General features: G+C 38.0%; 1 protein-coding gene across 1 annotated transcript in view; it reads left to right on the top strand.

The window, feature by feature from the left end:
• Positions 1–26,729, top strand: part of LOC109936291 (serine/threonine-protein kinase BRSK2-like) — an 839,320-nt gene that overhangs the window by 485,705 nt on the left and 326,886 nt on the right. The window contains 1 exon segment of the mRNA XM_048607321.1: positions 1,046–1,131. Coding sequence (XP_048463278.1) covers positions 1,046–1,131 — 86 coding nt within the window.

The raw sequence follows: 26,729 nt of genomic DNA, 5'->3' as shown, positions 1-26,729 counted from the left end.
AAATTTAAATTTCCCGTTGAGGGTCTTGACTGCTTGCGTTGTGAGCAATGTCTATCTGCTCCTGCTCTTTAGGGACAACCACTGAGTACCTGTCATCCTCTCATCAAGTTACCACCTTCTGAGAAAGGCCTCTGCTGTGCCAGAGTGTCTTGAAGCAGGCCTGCAGCCCTGTTGTGCAATTATCAATTTCATTCTTCCTGAGGCAGTCTTCCACAAACCTGTTGTAGCTATTGTGCTCCTCCCTTTGAAAGAGGGGGGTTTGGTTTTGAGTAGGGACAACTAGCTCTATGTGCTGATCTTGAATGACGTTGAGCCTTCTGCTATGGTGTGCAGGCACTTGTCCATGCTCTTAGCATTGCATTGTATGCTGCCTTCAATCAAAGTAGTCAATAGCAAGAAGTTTTCATGTTCCCTGAATCATAATAAACAATTGTGGGATAATGGACATTGAGATGGCTGTGTCAGACCTTATCCAACTGGGCTGTTGAGAAATTATGGAGAGCAAAGGTGAATATTACTTTGCACTGTAATTTTAATTTCAGGGTAATATTAAATTAAAATGTATATGTTTCAATTACCTGAAATAACATACAGAACATATAGTACAATATATGTACTGGAATAAGATGTAACTGGAAATGGCCACATGATAACTTTGCCCTAAAGTTTATTCTTGGTTCGATATTCTAATGTAAGATCTTAATAAATGCCAGATATTAAGCAGTTGTGTATTTGATTTTGTTATAACTCTCTGGATCATAGTGTCAATTATTCCTTTTAATTCATTCAATATTTTAAATAACACCATGATAATGACAATTAGTTTTGGTGTGCATGCTGTTTAAACTACTTCTGACAATTTACTGTTTCAGTTCGGCATTATTTCCATGGTGTAGTCAGTGAATTGGAATAATTATGCATGTTTTCCTTTATAAATACAGAAATTAATGCTGTAACATCATAGTTTAGCATCAACTTGCAGCCCTAAATTTATTGCTTTGTTGTCAGAGTGTTAGTATAATATTTCTCTCTTTTTGTATTTTAGGTAGAACGGGAGATAGCTATCCTGAAGTTAATAGAACATCCACATGTTTTAAAGCTACACGACGTCTATGAAAATAAAAAATATTTGTAGGTATATGTTTGTTTTTAACTGAAAATGTTTTTTCCAGTCGATTTATAATGAATTGCTTTATAATGAACATGCTTCTGTCCACCTTATGTACATCTATTTTTAATATATAAAATGAATTTTAAAATGTATTTTAAAGTGGGAGATGAGTTATTTCACAACCTGATCCAAAAATTTGAATTTGTTTCACCTGAAAGACTTGCAGTCAGTTGGATACGTTGTATTCATATAACTGATGTATGCTTTTTAAAAAAAAAATGAAAACTGATATTTTATAACCAAAGACTTCAAATCCCATGTAACATTGCATGTGTACACATAATATTCTTAAAGTAATAAAATTGATGCTATCTACTTAGGTAAGGCCTTAATTTTTCACCTGAATTATCTTTTATCTTCTAATATCAAATGTAATGTAATTGTAATGATAAGTTGTTTTAATTTTTCATTTTTATCTACACCAATTTCTGTTGGGTAATTATGAGAGCTGAATATTAATGAAATCTTCAGAATGTTCAAATGTTATCAGGAGATGAGAACCGGATGATGCAATCAGTTGCCATGCAAAAGGGTTTTGCTTAAAATGTGCCTCCAGAAGATATTAAAGGGAGTGAGTTTAGATGGCTTCTATTTGTGTCAAGCATAGGTCTACAGAAAAGAAATATATGTAATTTGCCACTAAACTACCTGTTTCACTTGGAGAAATTGTAAGGATGGCTAGTTTTCAAAATGGAAAGTAATGGTGCAGTAGAAATAATTTTCTGAAATTCACTGAGAGCATTAGAGTATATCTAATCCAGAAGTTGAACTGCCACTGAGTGTCAAGGTTATAAAGGGGTCCCTGACTGAGGAATCAAAATTCAGAAATTAAAATAAAAATCTTGGTAGATAAATGTATGTCCTTACTTGTACATATTATTTAGTTTTAATATAGTATAAAATGGCTCATTAGGCATCTATCGGCAGCCTCTTCATGTGAAGCATTCCCTTGCTGATGTCAAGCAAAATGAATTCTTCTGCAGAGGACTCTCTCCATGGTACTGAATCTCAGCCCATATTCATGATACCCTGGGGAGCTCTGTTTGTTTTTGCAAAGCTCCCACACTACAGTTGTGAAATACATTTTGAAATATGAACTTTTCACATCTGCGAGATTAGGAGATTTAAAGATGGCATGGCAGCCCATTTCTTTATCAGAGCATCCTTCAGCTTATGCTAGTAAAAGCTAAAGTGTTTTTGTTTTCCTCCTTTTTAGGTTGAGAGTTGAGAGTTTAATCAGGCCGTTGGTTTTTTCCAAAGGTGTAATTCTGATACATCAATGGAATGCTGCTTAAGGTTATGGCATATTTGTCAAAGGAATCCGATATTGGTTTGTCATTTTGATCTATGAGACGATGAGCTCTTGATCTCTTGGACACTTTGGGGAATTGCCAAAGAAAAAATGGTCACCGTGGCCTACCCCTGCATACGTCAGCCTGGCTACACCCCAAGTTCTTTTGGCAGTAATCTACAGATCATACAGCTTCTGCCTAAGCTGCATTTTAAGCTTGTTCCCAGATATGAGAGAATCCTAAGGCGATTGATTGGAACATCAGTTCTCCCATCCTCATTATGTTTAAATACCTTATGATTCCCATTTTCTGTCAGTTCTCATTTTTATCCAAGAGAAATGGGTGTTGATTAGAAAAGATGAATAATTAATACCAGCTATTATTGTCTATATTATATTTGATTTTGGAAGACAGAAGGTAAATGCAGATGAAAAGTGGAGGAGCAACCTGAATTAGGATCAATTTGGTTTCTGTCAGGATGTCTGTCTTGCAACCACATGGTATGAATTCTGTTTATAAATGTCAGCTGTGATGTGTTACTGGCATAAGAAGTATCACTTGGAGAAGAAAGAAGAATCTGTCAAAAGGAAGGATGCGTGTCAATGTGAAAACATTTCTTTTTACAATCAGATGGCAGAGTGGATTAGTGTCCTTTCTATTCAAATTCAACAGGTGATCAAATCCAGCAAAGATTAATGGAAAAGGTGCTTTCAGTTGTTTTAAAGAGCCGTATTTCAAGTGAATCTGGGTAATGTCAGCCCAGTTTGTAATGAATATGATATTGGAACTGTCACTTGGAAAGGCCATAGGGATAGCTGCTGCAGAAAATAGAAGTGCCACTTAACAATGAGGTTGGTCTGCTGAAGTTGAATTTGAGATTCTTTGGGATGAAATTGTTCATGATTGATGGCATCACATTGGATATTTTATACCCTCCAGGATCTCTTTAATTGAATTGAGTGGAAAATTTAAGAAGTGTAAAGTACAGTCCAATTCACTAGAACATTTTACATCACAGACTAAGTCAAATTTTACTTTGAGCTAACTTACCTTTACTTTGCTGGATAAAATCTGTTTACCTATTCTGAAAAATAATAAAATACTGGCCACCCTCCAGTTTTCCAGCACCCTTCTGCACTGGTTAGAACCCTGAACTATAATTTTGGACTTTGAGATTTCCTTCCTCCAATCAAGTAATGAACATTGTCTTATAGACTCCCTGCAAATGTTGCTTGCCCTGGATGCTCAACATTCGATGTGTCAGCCCCAGCATGGACATCACTTGTCTCAATGAACCTAAAAAGTAACTAAAATAAAGGGGGAAGTGATACTGGCTGTAGATACTGATCTATTCTCCATTCAATACATAAATTAAATGTTAGAACACAAATAATCGTGGAAATTAATTTCTAAATCATAAGATTATGTAATATATATAAATATATTGGTTTAGTTGCAACACTCTCTGCGCTTCATTCCTGGCATAAACTTCAGGACTTGTTTGGCAAATAATTACAGGAGAATTTCGTAAATATGGACTGTATTTGTTTGCTTTATTGTGTGTTTTTGTATTTAGTTCTAATACTGGCCTCTTCCTAAACAATGAGTTCCTCAAGCCTGCAATGTTTAGCACACACAATCTGCATGTCTTATTAGGAGATGGATGACATTCCTTCTCAAATGAGTTAATTGTTTATTGGCTGTACTACAGCTACGTGATAGGAAGTTATGATGAATTGCTATGTCTCCCTGATATGTAACAAGATGGTATTGAGATTATCTACGTCATTTGTATCTTAGCTAATCTTCACTGAATAGCCAACTGAAGATATTGTCAATACATCAACTGATCACTGCCCAAAAAAATACAAGAAACTAATTATTGAGCATCATGAGATAATGATGTATTGAAATTTTGTTAAGTGAGTGACTGAAGAGACAGCAGAGGGTGATATCTTAGATCAGGTGCAATTGTGGTGCCTGAACTCATGTAAGCTCCTTCAGTAAACTGAAAATAAGAGTTTGTTATGTGGCGACACATACAATTAAAAATTGTATTTTTATTATATCTGAAATTGTTAGGAACAAAATGAGTGAACAAAATTATGCAAGCTTTGAAATGAGAATTGAGCAATGATGAGTGTTAATGAGAATTCCATTGAAAATTAAGTTAGATAAATATGTTGAAGCTTACACCAAATATATGCACTCATTCACACAGGGCTGAATCTCCCTATATTTTCATTGCCATTTTTTCATGGAGGGGTTCCATGGAGGACTTTCCCCCTGCAAGCTGTGGTGTCATTTCTCATACAATCTGCTACTCACCTCGTTAATTTTGCATCCTAGTGAGCCAGTGATGTAGCAAGTAGAAAGTGAGTGAGTACTAAAAAAAGCAAGCTGGGAGCCCTGGAGTGCATGTTGTGCAGATGCATGAGACGGGTATGTCCTTGTGCATCTGACTGGATCATTGCTCTGTAAGGTGCAGATGAGCTCCAAAATATTGTGGTGAAGGACTGAAGAGTTGTCCTGAGTGAGTCTAAGATCAACCATGATGATGTGAAGAAGTTGGTGTTTTGCCAATGTGACTTCCATAGACAATGGGTGGATGGAATTGCTACCCATGGAGCCTGGTGTGAGATGTTGGTGACTCAAGTGAACATGGAGGCAGAGAAGTTTCATCTGCCAAGTGATTGCTCTGACATTCAAGTCGCGAGTTGGCACTGTCTAGTTTCTCTCAATCTTGAACCACGTATTTGAGATGCAAATGCATGGAGTTAAGGCCCTTGTCCCTTCATGGTAAGCTTCTCATTGATCTGTAGAAACCTTAAGAAAATTGGAACTTTTTTCTTGACATTGAGAATCTCATTGTTCATTCCCACTGTGTTCTGCCAAATTCCTCGCCATTGTCCCTGCTGCTGACTAGTTGGGGAAATTCTATATATGTTGTTATTTCTGTAGACTTTGATAAACTCACGACAAAGCGCTTCTTCCTTCCACATTGAAACAGATTTTACTCCAGGAACAGGTAAATTTAAAGGGTTGAATTTTAGCAAGAATTGGCTACGTGGCAATTTTGCGGAGTTTCATGGAGGATTTCTCTCTGTGAGCACTAGTAAGTTTTGTGATGCAATTTTACCCTGCTACTGCTGATACCTTGAGATTTGCATCACCGGAGCTGCAATGGGTCGTGCACGAAGTCAAACACTATCAACCACAAATAGCCTTTCACAGTGTACATAGTTTGAATGTTGTCACGTACCAGGATACAGTGAAAAGTTTTGTTTTGGGTTCTATACAGACAGATTGTGCCATACAAAGTGCTTCAGGGTAGCAGAACAGAGTGCAGAATACAGTGTTACAGCCACATATTAAGTGCAGAGAGAGAGGTCAGAATTAACATTTGAGAGGTCCGTTCAGAAGTCTGATTACAAGAAGCTGTTCTTGAATCCATTCATATGTGTATTCAAACTTTTATATCTTCTGCCTGACGGAAGAGAATATAACCAGGATGGGAGGGGTTTTTGATTATATTGGCTGCTTTCCTGATGCAGTGGTAAGCATAAAGAAAACTGTGGATGCTATAAATCGGGAACAAAAACAGAAGTTGCTGGGAAAGCTCAGCAGGTCTGGCAGCATCTGAGGAAGGGTCTCCAGACCTGAAACGTTAACTGTGATTTTTCTTCATAGATGCTACTAGACCTGCTGAGCTTTTGCAGCAACTTCTGTTCTTGCACCAGCAGTAAGTGAAGAGGGAGTCAATGGGTGGAAGGGTGGTTTGTATGATGAACAAGCAGTACCACACAAATGCAATAAAAGATTGCAAATGTGATCAGACTAATGAAACATTGCCCCATATCAGAAATCACCTAAGAAAGGCAACATTGCATAAAAGAGAAAGTAGACCAAAGCTTGCATTTTAAAATGACAGGAAATCACCTGCATGCACTTGTGTGGCCTATGAGACCTTCAGTTATCTTTGAACTGTGGCCCACAGGTGACACTTTAAAGATCTCCTCTATCAAAAAGATGACTGATCAATTTCTAATGGTGGTGAACTGGTCAAGATAGCTTGTGGCCAGGATTATTCCAACACCTAGTTGGACACTTGATGTATTTCACAAGCAGGCGTCTATGATTTACAGATGTCTTCGACATGCACTGTGCAAATGCTCACAGTAGACCCCGCGTGCTCAGAGATAAAACATTCTGCCCACTTCAGATACGGTTGCAGCCGTTTTTCATGCCCATTGCACATTTGTAGTTTGGCAGTAGGTGGAAAGCAACACACTTTCACATTTCTCAGTGAGTCATAGGCTTTGTCTAATAATCTGGGGTGCCCTCACACCTTCATATTCCTTTCTTCCTTGCATTTCTTGTCAAAACCACCAATTCTGAGCTTCGTGATGTTTTCACCCAACTCATTAAACTACGTCTTAATTTCCCAACAGTAACCCCAGACCTTCAGCCCAACAGCTCTGTTATGCCAATTGTCAAGCTGCACAATCTGCCCCCTGCCCACGTGTTGAATTTAGGGCAGTGGTAACTGTCTATGAACTCCCCTCCTAAGTAACCAAAATACACCGATCCTTTCAGAGATAGTAAGAACTGCAGATGCTGGAGAATCTGAGAATACAAGGTGTAGAGCTGGATGAACACAGCAGACCAAGCAGCATCAGAGGAACAGGAAGGCTGACGTTTCGGGCCTAGACCCTTCTTCAGAAAAAGGGTCTGAAGGTTCTGAAGAAGGGTCTAGGCCCGAAACGTCAGCCTTCCTGCTCCTCTGATGCTGCTTGGCCTGCTGTGTTCATCCAGCTCTACACCTTGTTACACCAATCCTTTATTGTCTCCCCGTCCCTTTTATATTTTGAGAAACCTCCCTTCACAATCACATTCTTCCCTGCATCCCAACATGTTGCCTCAAGTCCTCACAATTGACTTTTAGAACCTACCTACCGCAACAGTGGCCCTTGGCACTTAGTGAGCAGAGCTGCAAGTCGAACACCCTGACTGACTTCAAAGGACAACCTTGTCAGAGAGTGACTGGATCTGTGACTGATATCTGTGCAGCTCCCTGACTTTTAATCCCTGGAATGGCTGTGCTGGACCTACACGACTGACCTACAGCCTGCTCTCTGGGCTGTAGTGGTACGCCCGACCCTGACCATGACTGATTGGATATTGCCTTTGACTGACTGACAGAAACACCCGATTTTTGACCATAGTCTCTCCCCGCCTCCCCTTGACCTGACCGAGGACTGCTTTTAGATTTTTGGACATGGCCATTGGCTGAAGCACATGCAGTGTGTTTGGCTCATAAGGCGCTGGTAGCATGGGTCCGTACACCAACATATTCACCTTCTTGACTGATCACTCCTGACAGTTATGGCAAGCTGCCTGGCTTTGTGTCTGCTCGAAATGAAAGACAGAAGGACAGTGAGTCTTTTAGTTCTGAATGAGAGAGCAAAGTGTAAAAAGATAAGGGAAGGCAGAGATTCTCTGAGCAGCCAAGTAGGTGGAAGGTGAGTAAACCTTAAGAACGCAAGCGAAGAGCCTTGAGCTGCATCCTGCAACAATGCATGAGCTGTATGCCTGTCCCTGTGTGCACTGTGGGCTATCAGCAGCATTGCAATGAAACGTGTTGGTCAGCTTCAAACTGTAGTAACAAAGTGGAGAACTAAATTCTCCATGAGTCTGAGATGTGCCATGTTGGTGTGGTGAGGCCAATACAAACCTCCATGGACAAATTGTGGAGGTGGTCACTTGGATCATTCCCTGTGATGTTGGAATCTGTTGTCCAGGATGGAGGACTGGAGGAGCAAGCAGCAAGCTGCAGTTGCTATGTATCCACTTGGACACGCATGTCGAGAATTGTCGATTTCACCTTTCCTTTGCTGTTTGGGGGAATAGGAAGTTACTTATAAATGAGGTGAGATTAGTTACTAATAGCTTTAAATGCATGCAGATAGGTCTCTTGTTGCTCTGTAGTGAAATTCTTATTGTTCAAACCTTGGATGGAAAATCAGATTTTGTTTTCTTGATATTGTGAAACTCATCTTTGAGACCCTGTCACATTTTCCCAACCGAGTTATCATTACCATACTGTTAAGTAACTGGGAATATGCAGTCCCAAATCCAATATATTATCATTGAAGATCTTTCCTTGACATTAATCGTTAAAGATTCAGTAACTAGAATATGGATTCCATAGACAGTTTTGCTTCAAGGAACAGCTCCAATATTGTTGCTGTTGTCACAGATCTGAAAGTAATTTTTGCTGTTGATGTCTGAGTAGCCAAAACAGTGGATGTTGGTGCACACATTGCATGTTATTTTGGGCTCAAACGGAAGGTGCCATGTTCCATCACTCCATAGAACTATGATTCTACCTTTACTAACAAATGCTAAACAGAAATAAGCATACAATATTTTGAAATACATTGCTATTATACTAATTTTATTAAACAAACTTTCTCCATTACCCAAAAAAACTACCAGTGAATTGCAATTTTCTATTGATTATTAGAAAATCAAATGCACAGAAAATGTATTTGCTTTATGACTTCAAATAGTTATTGCAATTTTAATTTCTTTGTCCATCACTAATTTGACTTGAACATAGAGGTTTACTTACACTGGACATGAATTTTTCAAATCCCTGGTAACACCTTTGCTAAAATCTGAACAACATGATGCCATGTTACAATAAATACTCATCTGTTCATTCTCCTAAGAATTAATAGCATAGAGGTGTTCTTAAAAAAAAGTCTAATAATTCCTGTAACTACTCAATCTTGTGTGTGACCTGTAAATGATTAGGTAACATTCACACACATGAATAGACTTGCTTGATACGCTACCCTTAAATGAAAATCCAATTTTGAGAGTGCAATAAATTGGACTCCTTGTGCATACGCACACTTCAGAGTCATTTATCTTATATTTAAAACTGCACTGACTGTTAATATAATTTGCTTTGTTGGGGAAAAAGAACTCCCATCCCAAAGATCTGGTGACATATAGATCCATCCTATCATCTTAGTTTTAACAGTTCTGGTTCATGTGGTATAAAAACCTCTGTCTTTCAATCATGGGTTTAATATTCCAAAGCCTACTTTGCTTCTTCCATTGCATTCTTTTTAAATGACTGTTCTTGGTCAGCTGCAAGGTTCATTTAATTTTTAATTTTCAAAAAAATTAAGCAGTACTCTTTATATGGTCCATGTGTATTGAACAGATTATTTTGCATTATTAATTTGCTATTTTGATGTACTTGATTGACCTCTGTTTAAATTTTAGCCCACTACTTTGCATTAACAAAGTTGTGTAAAGAATCTTCCAAGCCACGGAATCCATGCTATTGTAGCCAAAAGGTGATGCCCTAAAGTTATGTAATAAAGTTTGTAAAATAGGCTCTGTAACCAACCCATAAACTGAGTGTACAGTGTCAGAATAACATACAAAATGATTTGATGCATATTGATACTGAGTTGCTTACAGAACTTTCAAGTTATCCATTAAACAACTGGATTTTTTTCTCAAGGGATAGTCAAATGTATAAATAATTCACCCGAATCCTTACAAACATATTAATAACAAATAGCACAGAGTAAAATGCAATAAGTGACAATTATAATACAGAACCAATAAAGTAACATTCAGTTCCCTCAATCTGAGTAATTTGTAGAGAGATAGTAGGAACTGCAGATGCTGGAGAATCTGAGATAACCAGGTGTAGAGCTGGATGAACACAGTAGGCCAAGCAGCATCAGAGGAGCAAGAAAGCTGACGTTTCGGGCCTAGACCCTCCTTCAGAAATGGGGGAGGGGAAGGGGATTCTGAAATAAATAGGGAGAGAGGGGGAGGCGGATAGAAGATGGATAGAGGAGAAGATAGGTGGAGAAGAGACAGACAGGTCAAAGAGGTGGGGATGGAGCCAGTAAAGGTGAGTGTAGGTGGGGAGGTAGGGAGGAGATAGGTCAGTCCAGGGAGGACAGACAGGTCAAGGGGGCAGGATGAGTTTAGTAGGTAGGAGATGGGGGTGGGGCTTGAGGTGGGAGGAGGGGATAGATGGGAGGAAGGACTGATTCGGGAGGCGGGGACGGTTTTGGGATGCGGTAGGGGGAGGGGAGATTTTGAAACTTGTGAAGTCCACATTGATACCATTCGGCTGCAAGGTTCCCAAGCGAAATATGAGTTGCTGTTCCTGCAACCTTCGGGTGGCATCGTTGTGGCACTGCAGGATGCCCAGGATGGACATGTCATCTGAGGAATGGGAGGGGGAGTTGAAATGGTTCACGGAAACTGTTTTGCCAAGTACGGTCTACACCCATATTTGATCTCAAGCTGGAGATTGTTTTGCTTCTCTGAATTTATCATTAATAAAAATAAAGTCAGGCAAATGAATGTTCATTATCTCAACATAACTGTATGGTACAGTTTCAATCCAGTAATTTAGCATAAGAGCTTCCAGCTTCATATCAGAGCAAAATTTGTACCAGACTATTTATATCCCTTCACCAATCCTACAAGATACCCATTACGTTATTCCTTTAGTTCTTGTCTATCAACTAATATTCTGCCCATGCTGTTAAATTTCTTCTTTACCATCTGCCAGATTATTTTGTAACTAGCTTCGTGAGCCATCTTACTGAACCCCTGCTGAAAATCTATATATCGTACACCATTGATTAGCAAATGAACACACTTATGAAAACATTCCTTAAATTTAATAAATGTAATTCGGTCTTGTGTTAGGGAAAGTATACGTTTTGTTGAAGGTTTTCATTAGCCATGGAGAATGCACCAGTTAATGCTGATTTGACATATAAAAGCCAGACTTGTGTTGAAATTTCAAGCCAGACAATTTGTCTCTGGTCAGGACAACACCAATGAGAGTCCATTTGCCTACCAATCAGCACTGCTGTATTGCGCAGCATAAATATTGGCTTTCCCCTTGATTTGGTATTCATGTGAATTGTCCTGTTGAGTGCCAGCAATACTCAAAATCCTGTATGACAAACTGACTAAATCTATGTAATCTGTTCTTGATTATCCCAGACTGTCTAATTTTGAAATTTTACTCTTGAAATATAGTTTTTAATAAATTGACCAGATTTAACATTAAACAATTGATCTGAACTAATCTGTTATATTCTCCTCTATTGTTAAATAAAACTGTTGTATTTCTAAGGAAGATTTTAAAAATTAGACCTAATGCTAACTAATGTCCCCTCTAACTTGTTTTAATCACTGTTGGGGATATGCCAACAAACCTGAATCACTTACCAGTCTTGAGTTCTGCCAAATTCTTTTAAACCAATTCATTTTCCACAATTACCTCTGATTATTCACGTATGCCCTCCACTAAATTAGCATTTCTAAGCACTGATAGATATCAATTTATTACTTCGTCCTTACTTTATCCTCCACAACCTGATTTGACTCCCTTCATTTCGGAATAGTTCCACAGTTTCTTTGGATATCTTTTAATTTTACTGTGCTCTAAAGCTCAAAGTTATATATTTTATCTGCTAGTCATTCTCTTATTGTCATTCACTATCAGTTATTTTCTTTTCCTTCTCCCAACTATCTGTCAAGGAACACAATGTAATTATTAGAAAAATCTCTCCAAACATGGATGTCTTTATTCTGCCTTGGGTGGAATGCAGTTGAATGGAAATCTCAGTTACTGATACACAAGGGAAACATAAAATACAACGTTGCCTCAGATATAGTCTGGCTGCAATGGAATAAGTGGTGTACCATTGTGCTTGCAATTAATATTTAATTTGAAGAGGGAATAAGTTTTCTTCTTTTTCTTGTTTGATGTTTCCACAGGCATGGTTGTTAGAGCAGAATGGAGACATGGTCCCATGCATCTGCCACATTTCTTCTCCTCATTCATCATATGTGCACATTGTTGGCAAACCCAGCAGTTATTACTCCTCATTAGTTGTCCTTGAAAGTAGCAGTGAGGTACCTCCTTGAACAAATGCAGCCAGCATGGTCAAAGTAGCCTAGTGCTGTCAACTAAGAAATTCCAACATTTTGATGCAGTGAGGATGCAGAAACAGCAAGTTATTTTCAAGTCAAAATGTATTTGACTTGGAGGGGAGCTTGCAGGTGCTGTATTCCGAAGAGCCTGCTACCCCTGTGCTAACGGGCAAAGGTTGTGGGCTTTGAAACATACTGTCAAAGAAACCTTGACACATCACTGCAGTATATCTTCAATGTGGTGCACACTGCTGTCACTGTGCACCAGTGGTGGAATAAGTGCCAATCAAGTGGGCTGCTTTGTCTCAGATGGTGTTGTGCTTCTTGAGTTTTGTTGGAGTTGCAACTCCATCACACTCCTGACTTGTGTCTTGTAGTGGAAAGAATAGTAAAGAATATCTCATTTCTAACCTCCTCTTGTGACACCGTCTATATCATTGGCCCAGCCAAGTACCTGGTCATGTAACGCCCAGGATGTTGTCAGCAGGAGAATCAGCAATGGTGATTTCAATGACTGTCAAGGGGCAGTGGTCAGATTGTGTTTTTGTTTTGTTTTATTTTGTTTGTTTGTTTTTTTCTTGTTAGAGATGGTGATTGTCTGGCACTTGGTAGCCCAAACTTGAATGTTATCTCGATGTTGAATTTTGCATGGAAGGGCTGCTTCAGTATCTGAACAATGTAACTGAGCATTCCAATCATCAGCGAGCATCGCTGCTTCTGATCTTCTGATGGAAGGCATGTCATTGAAGCACCTAGAGATTATTGGGCTAAGGACCGCTACCCCGAGGAACTCCTGCGGTGATGTACTGAGCCTGGCATGAATGACTGCAACCCATCTTCCTTTGTGCCAGATTTAAGGAGAGTTCACCTGCTCATTCCTATTGACTCCAGCTTTGTTGGGGTTCCTTGATGCCACATTTGCAGATTTGTAGTTGATGGCAGTTATTCTCATCTTGCACTGGAGTTCTGCTCTTTGTTTAACCGAAGGCTGTTTTAATATCTAATCCAGCTCGTCTTGGCAGAAGCCTAACTGAGCATCAGTAAGCAGGTTATTGGTATCTGGTCCTTTTGATGACATCTTTAAGACACTGATTCAGTGAAGAGAGAAATTGGTCAGATTGAATTTTTTTCACTGTCTATGGACAGGACATTATTGCACCATTCTGTATGACAAATCTTCAGCACTGTAGCTGTTTCTAACTGTTGGTATCATTTGGAGTGAAGCAAGCTGGCTAAAGACTAGCTTTTGTCATGGTGGACCCCTCAGTAGGAGGCCAAAATTGATGAAATGCCTGGCAGTTCTGGCTGAGGATGGATGTACACACTTCAGTGACTTTTGCACTGACATGCTAGACTTCTCCATTATTTGTGTTATTTTCCAAGCAGGTAAATCAAAATGTTTCAAGGTGATTTGGCTATCAGGGGTTTTCCTAGGCCCTATTATCGTCCTTGGAAGGTATAAGGCCTGTTCTCAAACTAGCTTCCTCTCAGCACAGCTAAAATTAGGTACCAAAACTGTGGTGGATTGGCTACGTAAATTTACATCCCACTGGTCAGCCGCATAATTTGGTGGTATTTTAATATTCCATTGACGCAGATTTTGTTTTGCATTGTAGGAGTCATGGTAAAAAACATTTTACATAAATACAGCAATGCAACTCTCTAAAGAAAATGCATTAAAAGCAAGTATGACTGAAAAGTTAAATTTTTGTTCCATTTTTGTAAACTTGTTGCAGGGGAGTTTAAGTTTTATAATAGTTATAATCTCAGAATTGAGTTATGTATGTGTGCATTGTTCCTACAGTGGCTATTTATATCTACTATTTGTAGACTAATAGCCAAGCAACCAGCAGTCATGAATAAGACTAATTCAAATGAACTGAAATGTGCCAGACTTGACTGAATCTTTGTCTTCATTTTTTGCAGTGACCAAATCTTTAAATGGACCAATAAAGCAGCGAGGAAAAGTGAATGTAATAAGTTGACTTGAATTCTCGATGCAAATTAAGTGGAAACTAATTTTTAAAAATGAATGCATTGTTGTGAATTGGTATTGCCAAATCTGTCAGTCAGTCAGTATCCATAAACAAGCATTACAATAACACAGTAAAGGGTCAAGAGAATGGGCAGGGGAACACAGAATGGAAATATGGGTGAATTTTTTGCTTGAATGATAGATTGTTTAAAGGTATTACTAATATTTACACCAGATAGATATCCTCGCAGTTATTTCACAATCTGTTCTTGGTTTAATTAAGTTACAAATCAGTCCACCAATAAATTGCTTTTCCATCCATTTTCCCTGACCATTTCGCCCCCTCCAATTTGATCTGATTTTGTTAAAAACTGCTTTATACTCCATTGGAGAAGGATTGAGCTACAACAACTGCTCGACCTGCTGTGTGTTAGCATTTCCATTTTTCTTTCAGATTTGCAGCATTTGTTTTTTTTATGGTGTATGATCAGTCATGTTAAATATGTTTGCATGTCTCTGGTAGTGATGCTGTAACTACTGTTGGCTAATCTCACAATATTGTCAACCAGCTAATAACCATTTTTATAGTGCAAATGACTTCACATTTGAATTTTCAATGACTATTCTACTCAAAATACTCTTGGGCAACAACACGAGAGATCATTAAAAAGCTGAACAGACTTTGCAACTAAAATGAGTTTGTTGGGCCTTTGGAAATATTTGTTGGAACTAGTGTCTGTGGATTTTTTAAGGCAAAGATTTTTGGCTCATTGCCCATTAAGCGTTTGAAAAATTCATGCATAACATCAGACTGGATATGACTCTTGCATAATTTATAAATTGCAGCAAATACAGCATATTAATATCTTTTATAGATTGTTTAATCAATACAAAAGTATCTAACAAAACAGCCTTATGAGAATTTCAATTTTTTTGCCTGATAATGTAATGTACCTTAATTAACCTTTCTGCAGATGTATGTAATTTACCGCTTGAAGCAAAGTTCAATGATAAATTAGCATACAATGACGGAAGTAATACACAATTCACTGAAAAATTTCCATTGATCCCAGAAGTGTAAAACATTGGTTTTGTATTTAAATTCATTTTCCTTGCGTACACCAAGATGCAGCAATAGACTGTGAATGTTATTGGTTAGTATTCTGATGTCACCAAGACCTTTGTGACCTCTTAACTTATTTACATAGTTGTTAACTGCATGAGCTACTAAAATAATCTGATTAACATGAGAGTCTGTGGGTCAGAGCAAGGGTGGGTTTTGATATTATAAACTATTCACGTCTTCCTAATTGTTTTCGTAGAATTGCTGTGTTCTGTACAGTTCTGTGGCAATCTACATGATTTTCCAATTTTGTACTTGCATTGGGCCTTTTTGATTCACTTTGCACATATTAGACCATGTGTCCAACTGGCAAGTTAATTGATTAGCATGCCACCTCAAAGAGATAAGACTCCATAAATGGGCTTTCCCTCCTTGAATGCTTGACCATAAAATGCATTAACTAGGTTTTGATTTAAATAACTTTTATATCAAGCCTGCTTCTTTTTATGTTGAAAATGTAACTAGATTTCTGAAAAATGTCATAAGTTTCTCAGGTTTATGAATGGAAGAATTCCATTCTATCACTGCGGACTGAATTAAACATTCAAATCTGCTTGCAGAGGGAGAGATACACCTGTCTGAGCAGTGCATTTGTCTAAATGTAAATTGGATGAACCATATTGGTAAAAAGGGGCCTGGAAAATGAGTTCCGATTTTGTATTTGAGAAAATTTCTTAGATCAATAAATTCTAGAGCTAACCAAAGAGCTGGTTGTTCTAGACTTTGTACGATGTGATGCGACAGAATTAATCAATAACCTTATTGTAGTAAAGCTCTAGGCAACAGCTCTCAATATAAAATGATTGAATATCACCTTCAGTTTGAAGGGAAGAAGTATGTGTTGAAGACTAGTATCTTAAACATTAATAAAGGTAACTATAAGGGTATGAAAGCAGAGCTGGCAATAGTGAGCTTGGAAACTAGGTTAAAAGTTCATATATTAGAATTGCAATGATCGACTTTTAAGGAGATAATTACTAACTTTCAGCAAAGATTTTTTTTTTCCCAGAATAAAAAGACACTTTGGGAAGGATGCATCAACTGTGACTAAGTAAGGAAGTCAGAGTGTAACAAATTGAGTGAAACTAACAATTCTGCAAAGATTAGTGGTAAGTCAGAGGATTAGATAGATATTAAGTGATGAAGAGTGACTTAAAGGGAGAAAGTAGAGTATAAGAGGGAGCTACTAAGTAGCATAAAAATAGATAGTAACGGTTTCTATGTATTTACAAAGGAAGGAAGTGACTAAAGCTAATGTTGGCAGTCTAGACAGTCTGGCGTATTAGCAATATAAACCAAGGAAATGGCAGAAGGAATTGCAAAGGTATCTATCAACACTTGAGGAGACTTAGAAATGGTGTTTGGGAAGGAGGAGTCTCAAACAATTATCTCCACCACGAATGTGGAGTTCTCATCCCCAGAAAGCCATGAAGGCAGATTAATTTAAGTGATTCTAGTCTAAGTTAGATATATTTTTGATACGGGAATTGAATATTATTGGGGGAGAAGAAAAGAAAGTGGTTTGCCCATCTCTTTGAATGGGAGGTCAGTCTTGAAGAACGAAATAGCCTGCTTCTGTTCCTTAGTCCTCTGGTCCTAGGACTGTTCCTAGTGCAACAGTGAAAAAAAGTGAATCTCAGTTCAATTTTTAAGAGGCAGCATTCACAATTAGAGATTATGAAAGTTCTCTCTAGATTGAATGCCATTGTGCCTCAGGCATTGGTGGTGATGGTCTACATCCTTTAAAAAATACAGTGATCTGCATTGCATAGCAGATGAATATATCAGTTAAGTGCATCCTCTACATTAGTGGCTTACACACTTAAAATGTTACTTTTAACAAAATGGAGTGACCAAATGACAGGCAATTTTGAGTCTTTTGAGACATTGATGCTGTGTCCTGATCAGTAGCTGTTGGTACACAACAACAATTTTGTTGGTATACCTTGTGTGGAGGTAATGCTTTGTGTGAGTTGGACTTTTGTGCTCATCTCCTGTCTCATAAGGAGTCGCAGATAGTTTTAATGGAAGAATACTGTTCTCGCTAATGCTCCTTTTCTTCTTTACCCAGTATCTAATGTAAAGCTGCATAAGTGGGCACATTTGTAAATTCAAAGTTGATAACTAACCAAGCAGAGAAAATATTCCAATGTCACAAATATTCTCCGAATTATTGGAAATCCTTTACAAAATAGTGAAAGCTTTTATGATAAAACAAAGAAATGTGGGTGATGGAGATCTGAAGCAAAAACAGAAATTACTGGTGAAACTCAGGTCTGGCAGCATTTGTGGAGAGAAACCAGTTAATGTTTTGAGTATGGTGACTGATCATCAGAACTGATTAAAGAGTCACTGGACTCGAAACAGTAACTGTTTTCTCCCCTCAGATGCTGCCAGACCTACTGAGATTTTCTAACAATTTCTGTTTTCATTGTGAAAGCTTCTATGATCCCTGCTGAAGGTAATATTGGACACATCAGATCCCAGAATGAAACCTGGCTTGATAAATCATGTTCAGTTGTTGCAGCTGGTTACTGTGGTGGTTAGTCACTGAAACATTCACAGGAGATTGTTCTTTAACAATTGAACAGAAGTTTAGTACATAAAACAAAACAAAACTACATCTGTACAAAATAGTTAGGGAGATCATAACAAAACAAAGTTTCAATCTGTTTCCAACACTTTGCTTTTACAGATACATAATTCCAGATAATTATCACATCTATTTCAACTCTTTATATTCTTCCACTTACCTGAACTTGCGACATGAAACATTCACAATTTTGATGACCTAAACATGCTCACTTCTAACAACTTAAAATTGTCTATAGAAGTTCTCTGGGCTAAGAAAGACTAGAAACTACAAGTACTTCAGCTATGGTGACTTGGTTCGCAAAGATTAAAGACTTGATTCTCCATGCTGGGAAAAAACACTATTCTCCCTTCTGAACTATGCTTCTGAATCTTCTGAACGGAACTGAAGTCAAAATATAGACTGATGGCCTCTGGACTGTTTATAAACATAGCAATATAAACATTCTATCCATTTTCATCACTGAAATCACATGCCGCCTTCAAAATTATGCATTTGGGTCACTGTTCCAAATTATTTTCTGACCTTTTCAAAAAGAAACTTTCGCAGAACTGACCGAAGTCCACTTACTTCCATGCTAAACTCGAAAAACAGTATCATACAACTTCTATAACAAAGCACACTTTTAGAACAAGTCCAATGAGCAAAATTCTTTCATTTAGGCAAGGAAGCAAGTGTCAGGTCTGTGTTTGAAGCATTTTGTTCTTTTTTACCTGCCGATTGCTCAGCCTGGTTAAGTCCGACAGCTCTCTTGCCTTCTTTTCCCTGTCAAATTCAGGAAGCCTTGGAAACCCATGCCACAGTTAAGTTAAAAGTTAAAGCAAATGAACAGTTTATGTATTTAAATAGCAGACCAGCTTGTGCCACAACAGATCACAGTCAGGTTGAAGGTGGCTATGAGGAATTTCTGCCAACTTCCTGACCATTTCAGGTGATTCAGCCTGCTGCCCTGGTCAGAAATCTGTCCATCATGTCTGGTTAAAATTCCCACAAATACTCTGTACCCTTTACTTTCACTGTCCACTAGAACTGGAATGTGACTGACTGACAGAATGACAGAATATATCTTCACACCTAGCCTCAGGAACATGGTGAAAATGACCGTTCTGATTGTCATGCTAGCCTCCTTTTCATAAAAGTATAAAAAGTATCTTTTTTATTTGGAATACATGAGACTGTGGCATAGCTAGTAAGGCCACCATTTATTGCCCATTCATAATTGTTCCTTAGAAATAGCAACATATCAATGTTGAGGCAAATTTTAAGTACTAAAGGCAACATTTATTGGAGGATCATATCTTGGAATAGTCATTAAATTTTGCAATTCACTAATTTGTGTGATGATTTTCTCTGCTAACTCTTGCTGATGATTGGTTACTTGTTGTTATTTGTATATGAAAACAATTAGAGCAGAAGGCTTGGAATCTATATTTGAATGGAACAGAGTTTCAAATGTTTTTGTACATCAGTGGACATTGCAATTATTGGGTAATAGCCAAGACTTGATAACTGCATTATTGGATCAATTAAACAGCTAATGTCTGCATATTGTGTACCAGTTATTTATTTAATTGAGTGCCTCACTACATAGGATGAGATGAAAGCCATCAGACCATATTTAAATTAGTACTTTTCAATCCACTTTGACCATTTTCGTTACACAAGTGAATGTCAATATAATGAATCTCCCTGATCTCATTGAGTTCTTTGCTCAATAATTCCAGCTGCCTCCGGTCATTGTAGCAGTCGTTGTGTCACGGTCCACTGCGGTATCTCTTGTACAAGTGCATCCATAAATGCTATAGGTTCCATACTTCAGTCATTTTTATTGTAATGCTGTAAGCGAAAAATTAAGTCATGTTAATACATAGTGACTGCCTAAATTTCAATGAAAATATTCAGATTATATTAATTGCACAGTCATTGTATTGACTAGAGCTTCCGCAAACACTGCGGCCATCACCATTGTCTACGTGTCTGCAGCTGACTCGAGTGGCATAGAGCTTGGTCTGTAATAGGACATTCTCTTGAAGGTGAAGTCGCAACTGTAAAATCCCTCCTGTAAAGGCAATTTCATGGATTTAGGTGATTTGCGTATTATTTGAAATGGAAAGAAATAGGTATCATGAGATTTCTAGTGGGAGAATATCAAGCACTTGTGCTGCCAAATTATGGTGATATTACGTTGATTCAAACAATTGCTTCTACTGTTATAAAATTTAACATTCATAGGATGCATAGTCCAAGTAAACAAATAATTTACTGAAATCATCAAATGCTTTTCAGAGAGAACTAGACAGACTTACTTTTTCAAATTCCATTGAAATTTATGAAGATTTTTGCAAGGGTTAAGTGCATTTAGTTTAACAAAGGAATGCATAAGTTTGCCAAGATGACGTCCGCTTTCTCTTCCTGTATTTTCCTGCATTTATATGCATATGTCTTTTCCTTATGTCTCTGAGTCTTGTCTCTCTCTCTGTCTCATGCAGACACAAAAACACTTTTTTTTTCTCCAAACATTGTCTCTTGTATTTCTTTGTGCCTCTTATGCGTTCTTTCAAGCTTTGTCCTTTCCCTGTATCAAGATTTATTACTCACTGTTTCTCTCATGCTCCCCCATGCACCACAGGTGAGGTGCCAGAAGACTGGAGGGTGGCTAATGTGCTATTATTTAAGAATGGCTTTTCCTTGCAGCCTGGGAGCTGCACACCAGCAAGCCTAACATCAGTGGTAGGTAAGTTGTTGGAGGGGATTCTGAGAGACAGGATCTACATTTGGAAAGGCAAGACTGATTAAGGATAGTCAGCAAGATTTTGTGCATGGAAAATCATGTTTGACAAATTTGAGGGTTTTTTTTTTGAAGAGGTGACCAAGAAGATAGATGAGGACAGTGCAGTAGACATTCTCTACGTGGACTTTGGCAAGGTCTTTGACAAGGAACCACATTTTAGATTGGTTAGTAAGGTTAAATCACATGGGATCTAGGGAGAGCTTGCCAACCAGATACAAAATCAGCTTCATGGCAGGAGATAGAGGGTGGTGATAGACATTGGTAGTTCAAAATGGAGGCCTGTGACCAACAGAATGCTGCAAAGATCGGTGCTGAGTCCACTGATGTTTGTCATTTTTTTCAACAATTTGGATGAGAATAAAGGAAGCATGGCTTGTAAGTTTGCGGATGACACCAAAATTGGTGGTATATTGGACAGTGAAGAAGGTTACCTCAGAGTATAACAGGATCTTTATCAACTGGGCCAGTGGGCTGTGGAATGGCAGTTGGAGTTTAATTTGGATAAATGTGCGGTGATGCATTTTGGTACGACAAACCAGGGCAGGACTTGCACAATTAATGGTAGGACCGCGGGGAGTGTTGTTGAACAGAGAGACGTGGGAGTGCAGGTACATTATTCATTGACAGTGGTGTCACAGCTAAACAGGGCGGTGAAGAAGGCATTTGGCACACTTGGCTTCAACAATAAGGGCAATGAGTACTGGAGTTTGGATGTCACAGCTGTACAAGATGTGTTAAGGGCCACATTTGGAGGACTGTGTACAAGACAGATCACCCGCCTATTTAAAAGATGTTATTAAATGGAAAAGGTGCAAAAAAGATTTGTGAGGAGATTGGAAGATTTTAGTTATAAGGAGAGGCTGGATAGGCTGGGACTTTTTACCCCTGGAGAGTAGTAGGCTGAGTGGTGACCTTATCGAGGTCTATAAAATCATGGGTGTCATAGATAAGGTGAATAGCCAAAAGTCTTTTTCTCAGGGTAGGGGAATCCAAAACTAGAGGGCATATATTTAAGATGGGAGAGGAAAGATTTAAAAGGGACGTGAGGAGTAACTTTTTCACACAGAGGGTGGTACATATATGCAATGAGCTGCCAGAGGAAGTGGTAGAGCCGGATACAATTACAATATTTAAAAGACAGGTACGTGAATAGGAAGGTTTAGAGGGATATGGGCCAAAACCTAGCAAACGGGATTAATTCAGTTTAGAAAACCTGGTCAGCACAGACGAGTAGGACCTGTTTCCATGCTATATACCCCTATGATACTATGACTTGATTTTTTGTATTTTTCTGTTTAATTGTATGTATCTGACTCCATTTCTTTCTCAACATCCGTTTATGACAAGGGCTACGGATATAAATGAATACTTCGCATCTGTCATTACAGAGGTGCCACTCGAGCCAAGATGACAGAGAAGGAAGTTCTGTCTCTGTAGGATTTCAAAATTGATAAGGGAGAGAATTGTTGGATAGATTGTTGGTACTTAAAATTGACAAGTCACTGGAGCTGGGTGAAATGCATCCAAGAATATTGACAGAAGCGAGTGTAGAAATTTAAAAAACATTGACATTGCTTTTTCAGTTTTCCTTTGATTCAGTGGAGGTACTGCAAGAGTGGAGAATTGTAAACATTGCACCCTGGTTCCACCTTCTAGGGATCAACCCAACAATTGCAGACCAGTGAGTTCAACTTCAGCGATGGGGGAAGGAAACAATTATTTAGAACAGAATTGGGTAGTCAAATGGAAAAAGGTTGAGTTGAATAGGGAGAACCAGCATGAATTTCTAAAGGGAAAATAACGTTTTAATTAACTTGCTGGAATTTTTTTGAAGAAGTAAAACACAGGGTTGATGAAGGTATTGCTGAGGGTGGTATATCTGGACTTCCAGAAGGCATTAAATACAATCCCTCAAGGTGAAACAGCAACGAAAATTGTAACACTGCAGCACGGCACTGTGTGCTCAGGGAACCACACGCAGCTTGTGGACTGGACCAGGCTGCATTTCCAGCCCTTCGCTCGTTGTCATAGGCTAAGTGAGTGAGCACTGACTGGATGCTCAGAGCATCTTGATTTTTTTTTTATGCATTCTCCCCTCATCCAGAGATATCAGGCTCACATTACTGCTGTCTTGCTGGGCCATTTAGTGCTGATACAAGCAGAACACACTTGTCATTGTAACCGATCCTTAGGCAAGTCAAGGGAGAGGGCCTTTGGTCAGGGAATCCACCACCGAAAGTTAAGGACAGCCTCTCGTAACAGACCACAGTCAGTCAGTCACTCGGGGTGGTCAGAGTCAGGATACCCTCCAGATAAAAGATGAGGAGCTGAACGTCAGGCAGCCCAACACCGATCTTGACTCTTTCTGTATGATGATGGACTGTTCCTCCTGGAATGAGAGAGAGGGAGATGAAGTGATGGAAGTGAATGGTGCAATAAGGTGAGTGAGTAGGCAGCGCAGAGGCATGTAGGATTAGGGCTGTCAGGTTAGGGTGAATGACCATGTTTGAGGGAAGATGTTGCAGGTAACAGTGACCATGGTAGAACATGAACCATGGGAGGTGGGTACAGTAACAGAGTGAGTGTGAAGAGAAGATGGTGGCATGTGCAACAGGCTTACAAACTTAGAACAATATTACCGTTATTTCAGCATCATTTTATGCATATCTTTTGCCAAGAACTGCAGAGGTTCAAGAAGGCAGTTCATGATCACCTTCTCGAGGGGATTTAGGATTGGACAAGAAATGCTGGCCTCGTTTAGAAGTGCCCACATTCCATGAATGAATAATGAAACAAAAATTCTTGTTTAGTTTCTTCAAATTCATTTTTTACATACAATTAAGTAATTTCTCATCTCATCGTTCAATGTCATGTCTACCTAATTCTATGTCCTATCTATTCCATTTGCCTGGTAAATGTCAAAGTGAAATAGTTATAAACATTTTTGTGATTTTTTTTGTGACCGCTGCTAATCTCCTGACTAGCTCTTAATGGTCTTCTTCCTATAAATGCCTTCTTTTCTTATTGATGTGTCTGTTAGATATATTTTGTTTCGTATGTTAATGTAGTGGCAAATAATGTGTGAATTAATTTCCTGTACATTATTGATATTATTGATTATTATGTCTAAACTCTTGTAGCTGAAACTATAGTATTGTGAATGATGTGAAGCCAGGTTGCATCTTATTTTACTTTTAAGAAGCAGTATTTACTTCAGAAGTAACAATTCTCTGTAACACAACTTGGAAATATATCTTACTGACTGTATCAACCACTATAACCTGGCTGAAAGAATGAGCTAACTCCAATCATTACTAAGAAAAACAGAAAATAGAGGACATATTCAGCAAATCTGACATCTGTAGAGAGAGAAAAGCTGTTAAAACCACAGGCAGTTAATCTTCTAATAGAACTGGAAAAGTTGGAGATGTCACAGGTTTTAAGCAAGTACAGAGTCGGAGAAGGGCAGGGTGGGAAAGAACTAAAGGAGTGTCTAGGATAGAGTGAAATGCTGGAGTAATTAATGGTGCAAAGCTAAATAAGGCAGCAATGGGACAAACAAGGAAATAAAAGATGGATCTACATGACGTGTAAATGGAAGTAGCAGAACCTTTGATAAATGCTTCTAGAACAATAAAGTACATGAAGTACTAAAATAGCGTGCCACTCTGCTGCCCCAACACAAGTAAAATAAAGCAAGTTTATTGAGAATTCAGTGAGTCAAGAAAATTGAAATTGATTTGGCAGTACGCTTCTCTACTGAGGTTATGTGCTGGCTAAAGTATTTGAGTGCTTGACTCCTGACTTAGCAGTTAAGAGTTCGTATTCCAAGAGTACCTATTGCTCAAATTTACTTGCTGTAATTAGGTAACTTGTACTGTTCTTCAATTGGATTGGTGGAGAGAGCACTATATGGAAATATGATGTTTCTGCAATGAAAAGCAAATTAATGTTGTTCATCTTGTTCTACTTGTATTTTAATTCTTACCAGAAGACCATGGAACATTATTAGCTTTCACATTTATGAAGAGGTCTGAAGCCCAGACCATCCAATTAGTTGGAATATCTTATGTGGGGGACAAAAAAAAAAGCAAGAGCTGAAAAATGATAATCAAACCCATTAACACTCAAGAAATAGATCCACAGGTAATAATGGTCAGAAGCCATACTGACATTCTATAATGGGTTTGCAATAAATGCATTCCAAATGGCTTTGTAATTCAGCAGTGCAGTATAGAAACTCCACTAGTCCTTTCTTTCACGTGACGTTGTAATATTAATAATGGATTACTTCAGAATATTATTTACCAGCTCTGTATGTTCAGCAGTGAGGCTACATAATTTAACATGTGTAGGACACTGGAGGTATTAATACTTCATACTGGATGGAAATAATGGTGTAAAATATTAGTATTGCATTATTTCTGAGGTTATTTTTTCCATTAAGAATGGAAAATTGAGCTTGGCATTCTTCTATTACAGAGCTTAAATATACGTTTCCAATTCTCAAAGCATTTCTTAAATGCAAAATTAAGCTTATAACGCACTCGTCAGTTTCAATCCATCTGAAGACTTACAGTTGGTTCAGTGTTATAAGAAAAATTAATGGCATGAAAATTAACACTTTAAAGTTTTAATGTAAACAGGATGTGTTAGGTGTCTTGCAGTTTTAAAGCTGAAACCTTGGTCTTAATGTTACTAAAATAACTGGAATGGAACAGAAGACCAGCATTACACGTATGTGTACAAATTGAAAACACTCGAGTGATTTTTTTGGAAATGTGTTTTTCATTTAGAATTTGTGTACAATTCTGTACATTAGGTTAAAACATAAATAATGCTGTTAAGGAAAAATGAAGATTTCAACAGGATGAGCCTGAAGTATTTTGTGTTTTGATTCATTAACTTTCACTTGTGCGGGTGTTGTTCTGTTCACTTAAGCTGCAAAACATTTGTATCCTGGAGGAAGTGTGCAGATTCTAAACTTAAATGCCTAAGATGTTTGTAATCAGACCACATACGAAATGAGTAAATAAAGAAGCTTGAGCAAGCTTCAAGCAAGAAGCTGTTAGTAAATATTACAATGGCATTATGCACTCAAGGCATTTCTCTCAATTCCTGAGATTCTTGGATGGAATTCAAATTTGATTCTAAAGTTATTAGAGAAACCTCATGTTCCCCCAATACACACTCACTAAATGAAAAGTTTTTAAGCACTCTTAAATGTTTTTCTTTAGCTCATTTACTGAGGTATCCTAGAATCGAGAACTTTAATTTAACTAAATAAGTTTGTATTCTTAAAATTTGAATACTGTATGGAATGAAAAGTTTGAATTCTGTGGAGTAAGGAGTAAAATGCTGATTGCAGATTTTTGATATCTGTCTCATGCTATGCTTTTGTAAAGCTCATAGTGGCAAAACACAGTTTCCCTTTGAGTTTTATTTTAACCAAAGTTACCCAGTCTCAAATTAGCTGGAACAATACTTGTTATATATTTCTCAAGTAATTAGGGAACAATTTAGTAAGTTGTGATTGCTTGCAACAAAATAAAGAAAATAACACTTTGCCTACAAGGCACTATCTTCACAAAAAAAATCTGAATATTAAGGGGTTTAATAGTTGTCAAGTGTGGAGATCATGGACCATATATTCTTGTAGAAGCATAGTCTGGAACTAGACATCTGAACTATGAAGAATCTGTAATGCAGCTGACTGTGGGAATTTCCCAAGAAATTGAATTTTCCAATGCACATTCTGCACCTGTAATCTTTTCACGTCGTAGAATTC

This window comes from Rhincodon typus, chromosome 17 (assembly GCF_021869965.1).
Source record: "Rhincodon typus isolate 14 chromosome 17, sRhiTyp1.1, whole genome shotgun sequence".
Lineage (NCBI taxonomy): Eukaryota > Metazoa > Chordata > Chondrichthyes > Orectolobiformes > Rhincodontidae > Rhincodon > Rhincodon typus.
The sequence above is the reverse complement of the archived record's forward strand: the minus strand, read 5'-3'. Positions and strand labels throughout refer to the sequence as shown.